This window comes from Zea mays, chromosome 7 (assembly GCF_902167145.1).
Source record: "Zea mays cultivar B73 chromosome 7, Zm-B73-REFERENCE-NAM-5.0, whole genome shotgun sequence".
Classification (NCBI taxonomy): domain Eukaryota; kingdom Viridiplantae; phylum Streptophyta; class Magnoliopsida; order Poales; family Poaceae; genus Zea; species Zea mays.
In genome coordinates this window covers 155,807,776-155,814,633 of record NC_050102.1, presented here as the reverse complement: position 1 = coordinate 155,814,633, position 6,858 = coordinate 155,807,776, and the positions used below count along the sequence as shown (strand labels likewise).

Sequence of the window (6,858 nt, the reverse complement as noted above, 5' to 3'; positions counted from 1 at the left end):
GTTTATGGGAATCAATTTTCAGTTCATGTGATCTAAGCAAGTTTTAATTTATTGTCAAAATTTAAGCTGGGTTTTAATCTGAAAATGCAGAAGTCTGAACTGATCTCTGAAAATGAAATGACCATCTGGGCAGTTTAGAATCTGAACTTTGAACTGGGCAGTTTAGAATCTGATTTGCTTTGAACTTTGAACTGGGCAGAGTTCTCAGATTGCTTGAACTGGGCAGTTTAGAACTCATTAGTTTAGAACTCATTAGTTTAGAATCTGAACTGAGCAGTTTAGAACTCATTAGTTTAGAATCTGAACTTTGAACTGGGCAGAGTTCTCAGATTGCTTGAGAATTTATGAACTTTGGCTGGTTTTGTGGATTTGAATCTGAACTTTGAACTTTGGACTGAGCTATATATCTCAGAGAACTGAACTTTGAACAAATAGATAACCAACAATTCTGAGCTGGTTTTTTGGATTTGAATCTGAACTTTGAACAAATAGATAACCAACAAATCTGAGCTAGTTTTGTGGAATTGAATCTGAACTTTGAACAAATAAATAACCAACAAATCTGAGCTGGGCAGCAATCTGAACTGGGCACCAATCTGAACTGGGCAGCAGAGTTAACTCTGAACTGAACAATCTGAAAATGCAGACTCTGAACTGGGCGCTCGGTTACATCCTGGACAGAGAACAGTTTATGCTTAAATATAACTGCGCTCTGTTACTAACGAACAAACGTGACTAGTCCAATGGTAACTCCTTGCTGCTGTGAACCTTGGCGTCTTGTGTTCGAGCTTTGGGATAGGTAGGTTTTTTTTTGTTTTGTTTACATTTTTCAATCATTTTCGAATTTTTCTTTTATTTATTTACATGTATAGCACCTGTTTCTCCAAATCATTTCAACCTTTTTTTGGGGTGTTAATGGAGGTGTACCATGATGTTTTGTGCCGGTGCAATTTTTAGAACTAGTTTAACTATTAATGTAAGTATTTGTTATTTTACTAAAGAATAAGTGCTAAAAAACCTTAGGTAGCTAGAAACATCTATAAACTTGCATGTACACTTCATTTTGGTGTACAATGTTGACAAAAACATGCAATTCGTTCTGACAAAGTGGTGACATACATCCTACAAAAATGCATACAGCCCTCATATAAGGCTAATTACTAAGTGAGACATGTTCATGCTTGTGATGGATCTATACTACCACTTTCTCCAAATCATTTTAAACTTTAATGGCATGTTTATTGAACCAACCTATGATGTTGTGTGCAGTTATGCATTTTTCAGACCTAGTTTACTAATTACTGTAATTATTTGTTGTATTTCGTAAAGATATTTGTTACAATACCATAGCCTAGCTAGAAAACTCTAAAAACTTGCATGGACCATTCATTTTGGTGTACAATGTTCACAAAATAGTTTCAACTCATTCGGACAAAGTGGTGACACACATCCTAAGAAAGGCATACATCTCTCATACAAGGCTAATTACTAAGTGAGAGATGTTCATGCTTGTGATGGATCAATACTACCACTTTCTCCAAACCATTTTAAACTTTAATGGCATGATTATTGAACCAACATATGATGTTGTGTGCAGTTATGCATTGTTCAGACCTAGTTTACTAATTACTGTAATTATTTGTTGTATTTCGTAAAGATATTTGTTACAATACCATAGCCTAGCTAGAAAACTCTAAAAACTTGCATGGACCATTCATTTTGGTGTACAATGTTCACAAAATAGTTTCAACTCATTCGGACAAAGTGGTGACACACATCCTAAGAAATGCATACATCTCTCATATAAGGCTAATTACTAAGTGAGAGATGCTATTGCAAGTGAGAGATGTATAGTACCACTATTGCAAAAATATTTCAAAATATTATAACATGATCATAAACCCAACTAATGTGTCCATGAATAGATAATTGCAAAAAAAAACATAGAGATAAATAAAAAACAAAGAATTAATATAAAATGGTATGCAAAACACAAAAAAAGTCTCCTTGCAGGCGCTTGAACCTTGAACCTTGGAGCTCGGCCTTATAGTTAGCAAGTCAAACCATTGGGCTATGCACGTGTTTTCGACATATACCCAGCGCTAGTATACTTAAACGCATTAGACTCCGCATTGCCAAACACATTGGGCGCCAAAAACATTTTCGTCGTCGTCACTAAAACATACTCCGCTCTCATCCTCTATCTCCCGCACTCCTCTTATTTCTCCCCCACTCTTCTTTCTCCCCCACTTCTCCAAACCTAATCGCCGCCGCCGGGACACGACGGCTGTCGACGACCTGCCCCCTCGACCAGGAACCTCACCGCCGCCGCTGGGACACATCCGCCGTCGACGACCTGCCCCCTCGACCAGGTACCTCACAGCCGCCCCCTTACCTCTAATCGCGTCGATGAGCTGCGTCGGTGCCGACTTCACTCGCCGCATCCCGCTCTATCTCATTGCCATCCCCATTTCTCTCGCCCCTTCCACCTAACACGCCCCATCCACATTGCTCTCGCTAACCCCTAAACCCTAACATCGCTGGATTTGGGTCATCGCAGACGACCTTGATGGTGAACAAAAGGAGGCACAGAAGTCAGAAAGGTCCAACCCCTAAACCCTAAGCATCGCTAGATTTAGTTTAATTATTCATTCGTTGTTATCAGAGATATTGTATATTGATTTATGTAATCATTGTGCACTCATACAGTTGTGTTTGGTTCCTTACATTGTGTTATATGCAGTCCCATCCATGTTTTAGTAGAGAACTTATGTTTCTAGTACTGGTAGACAAGGTTCAAGAAAGCGCGATTAGGCGTGCGATTAGGCGCGGTTAAGCGCTGCGCAGAGGGTCAACGCATCGCTTACCTACTAAGCGGGCAATTAAGCGCTGGCCCTGCTTAATCGTGCCCATTCGGCATGTTTAAGGGAGTAGAGGAGGGAGAGGAAGAGGAGGAACACCTCCGGGGTCAATCCAGCAGGCAGCAAATCGACGGATCAACGAGAGAGAGAGAGAGAGCGGACGGACCTACGATGGCTGCAGGCAGCAGATTGGTGAGAGAGAGGCGGAGCGGCTTCATGGTAGAGGTGAAGATCGCACGAGGGAGGAGAGGCTTTGGGAGAGGGAGCCGGAGAGCGTACGGCACGGAGGAGAGGTCATCACGGGAGAGGGGTTTTGCGTTGAGCCTCCTGGCAGGTGGGCCTAGTGGGCTGCAGACTCATGAAGAGAGGAGGTGGGGGTTAAGGGCTGCTGCAGGGTGGCCCAATATCATGTATTTTTTTTTCTTTTTTTAACAAAAATGATTAAGCACGATTAATCACGCTTAAGCATTTTCACCACCATACCGCTCGCTCAGCGCTTAGTGCTTTCTTGAACCTTGCTGGTAGAAAGAGATGAGAATATCTTCACTTTTTTTGTTCATCAGCTTGTGTAAATCTACATCGCCTAATCAATGTACTAGCTAGTACTTTGAACATTGTTTAAGCCTGCATAAAGATTTCCACAACCAAACAGGGGAAACACTACAGTTACAGTGCAACCACAATTATGAACTTGCACAATCATAACCAAGCTTAATAATGACTGAATCTACACATCTTATCTATTTGCTTTTAGTCAAATCCTTCCCTGCAAATAGTAGTACCTCTTAGCTTTTAGTAAAATCCTTTACATTATCTAATACACACAGTATGCTTGTTCTTATCTATCTTGCAAGTAGTTCAACATGAGCGAACTGCTTATGAGAGAAGACGGGATAAACAAGTGGAGGAGAATATAAAGAAGATGCAAGATTTGGGTCTGAACAAATATACTTCTGTTCTAAATAATTCTGTCTCACCATCTGCATCAACAAAGGGGAAACATGCAGCAAACAAGATAAATACTAGTTCAGATTCGGATTCATATGTCTCTTTCTATCTCCTTGACGATGATGATCAAGGAGATACTGATGATGACAGTGAATATTATGAGCAGCCAAAACCCCTGGCAATGAAGGTGCTCCTTCTATCTTCAAAGTAGTGGATGCCAAATAGTTGCATTGCATTTCAATGTTTTTTATCTGGTGTTTAATATATGCTCATGCCTTTAGATTCATATTCTTTATTTCATACCTCTTAATTAATATATGGTCTTGCTTTTTAATGCACATGACTTTTTTTTTGTGGACAGTATCCTAGAAGAGGTAGAAACACAACCCTTGCTTCAAAGAAGAAGATAGACCCCAACATGGCTCCAGGCATTAGGTTCAGCAAGAGAGTGAGGGCAGGTGCACAACCAGAGGAGCAATCTTCAAAAAGGTTTCACTCTACAGAGACAGATGGCCACAATGTACAGGAACCAACAGATGGAAATGATCACATACCAAACAGCCCTACTACACCTGGACTTGCTGATCATTTCAGCAGAGCTGCAGAGGAAGCCATGGCATCTGCTGCTCATGACAGTACAGGTGATGCTGAAGGCAACAGCCGTACTACACCTGGACTTGCTGATCATTTCAGCAGAGCTGAAGAGGAAGCCATGGCATCTGCTGCTCATGACAGTACAGGTGATGCTCAAGCCAATGTAGCTAGAGATGAAGAAACTGAAGGCAAGTTCTATTTTTTCAGTCAAATAAGGCATCTCTTTTGCTGATTTGCATGAAACAAAACAATTTCATTATTCAATAAAAGCGAATTATATTTTGTAGCTCCTACACAGCGAGCACCAAGGAGACCCAGGGCAGCAACCAAGGGAAAACAACTGGACAGGATGACTAAAGTTATGCAAAGGAGACTGCCCATAGCTGTTGAGGAAGGCAAAAAAAGGCCACATGAACCTGTTCAAGCTGCCAAGTTTGCATCAGAGGCTGGCATCATTATTCGGGAAACCATGCCTATCCTAACTCGTTGGAAAGATTACAAGGATGACCAGAAATACTACAACAGCTTTGTGTCACAGCTAAATGTAAGTGCATTACTGATTCTATGGTTCACTTGTATACTGCTTAACCTGAATTGACTAACTATGGAATTGTCATATGCATAGGGGCGCTTGTCCGTTAACACTGAGGACAAGGCAACAAAGGAAGCTTGCACCGATATGCTACGCTCTGCGGTAAAAAACCAGCGTTATCGGCTCAAGCAGAAATACTTCAATGGTGTACCTGCAAATGAGATTAGCACAACTTCTCCTGTATCTTACATGACTGATGAACAGTGGAGGGCATTAGTTGCAAAGTGGTCTGATCCAAAGAACATGGTATGGGTATCTTGTCATATATTGTTCTTTCACTATACGTTTGCAAAGGATCTTCGCATATTGAACCTATGATCTAATCTGACATGTTCATTCTCTTGTAGGAAATAAGTGCAAAGAACAAGCAGAACCGCAGTCAAGTCAAGTTTCATCAGGCTACGGGTTCTCGCTGCTATGTGGCACACTTACATGCATATGTAAGTAACTATTACCTTGTAGTACTACCTGCACTTGTGCACTCAACTTCTATTGCATTTGATCTGAGCAAACTTCGCTGTGATTGTTTATCCACGAAACAGAAGCAGAAGAGAAACCGAGAAGAACCCAGCTTAGACCAGACTGAAGAACTAGATGCGGTGGACGCCTTCAAGACCTGTCATACCAGCTCCAAACGTGGCCTGAGTGAACCGGCAAGAGAAGCACTTGTAAGTTCATTTGTTTTCTTTATTTAGTGTAATTTTTATGAGATCATATGAGGGAGGCTGGCTGTGGGTCGATGGAACGAAGGGGAGTGAGATCGATGAGTGAGATCGCTTGTCCCATCCCAGGGGAGTTCAGATCATAGTCTATTTTGTCTGCCATCAAATTTCTGAAATGAAAGTAAATATCATAGTCTATTTTTTGTAGGACCCGTGCACTAGAAATGTATAGGTTTTAGAGTCTTTGTTAAGCAAATCTGCTATAATTTGTAACTGTTTTCACATTATTTTTCATAGTCTATTTATAGAGTATTTCAAATGAATAGCTTTTAATTTGCCATCAAATGTATAGCTTTTAAGCAAATCTGCTATAATTTGTAACTGCTATAATCTGCTATAATTTGCCATCAAATGTATAGCTTTTAGAGTCTGTCAGTCTATTTTTCATAGTCTTTGTTAATGCCTTGTAGGACCCGTGCACTAGAAATGAAAGTCACTGTTTTCACATTATTGTCAGCATCTTGCTGTTGCTCATTAGCAATAACATGTAACTGTTTCTGTCCATGATATTTCAGTCTCATATGGAGGCTTTGAGGGCTGAACCTGTTGCTGAAGGTGAGATGCCAGCATCCAGTGTGCACCTTGTGTCGAAGGTGTTGTCCCAGAGCAGCTCACACCAATTCCTGAAAAGCGTCGGCATCAAAACATCGGCAACCTCCAAGGCTTCATCATCAAATCATAGTGAGCTTCGGGAACAACTTGCAGCTGAAGCGACGACTGCTGTTCAAGGTGAACTCGACCAGCTCAGGAAGAAATGTGAAGAAGCTGAGGAACAGCAGGCGAGGACACAAAGGGAGTTGGAGGAGTACAAGAAGATAACAGAGAAGAACAGCAAGGAGATGGAGGAGACCAATGTGCTCATCAAGAAGCTCTTGTCCTTGCATGGTAACTCTTCTTCGACATGAGGGCTGCTAGTCAGAGCTGCTGTTTTTGGCCTGTTCTTTGACATGAGGGTACCCAAAAACTCTAGTTGCTCGTGGGTGTCAACTTTTGATTATATGCTGTTATGTTTGTGCAAACTCAACTGAAATGTGAACTCAAGTGGTGATGCTATGAACTGAGTTTAGTGTTGTCCACTTAGTTTGTATGCGCACTGGAATACTAGTTGTATTCATCTATGGAATATGGAATTGTGTGCTCA

The 6,858-nt window shown here is 41.1% G+C and overlaps 1 protein-coding gene across 1 annotated transcript; it reads left to right on the top strand.

Annotated features, from left to right (window-relative positions):
* Window positions 1-4,913: 4,913 nt before the first annotated feature.
* LOC118472987 (uncharacterized) lies at window positions 4,914-6,858 on the top strand. Its single transcript, XM_035961069.1, has 5 exons — window positions 4,914-4,947; window positions 5,029-5,241; window positions 5,343-5,435; window positions 5,538-5,663; window positions 6,233-6,858. The coding sequence occupies exons 2-5, from the start codon at window positions 5,083-5,085 to the stop codon at window positions 6,620-6,622; spliced, it is 768 nt and encodes a 255-aa protein (XP_035816962.1). The 5' UTR covers window positions 4,914-4,947; window positions 5,029-5,082; the 3' UTR covers window positions 6,623-6,858.

Coding starts and splice junctions, on each gene's coding strand:
- LOC118472987 (XM_035961069.1), top strand. CDS start 5,083: ATGCTACGCTCTGCGGTAAAAAACCAGCGTTATCGGCTCAAGCAGAAA. Junction 5,436..5,537: donor TGGCACACTTACATGCATAT/GTAAGTAACTAT, acceptor TCCACGAAACAG/AAGCAGAAGAGAAACCGAGA. Junction 5,664..6,232: donor AACCGGCAAGAGAAGCACTT/GTAAGTTCATTT, acceptor ATGATATTTCAG/TCTCATATGGAGGCTTTGAG.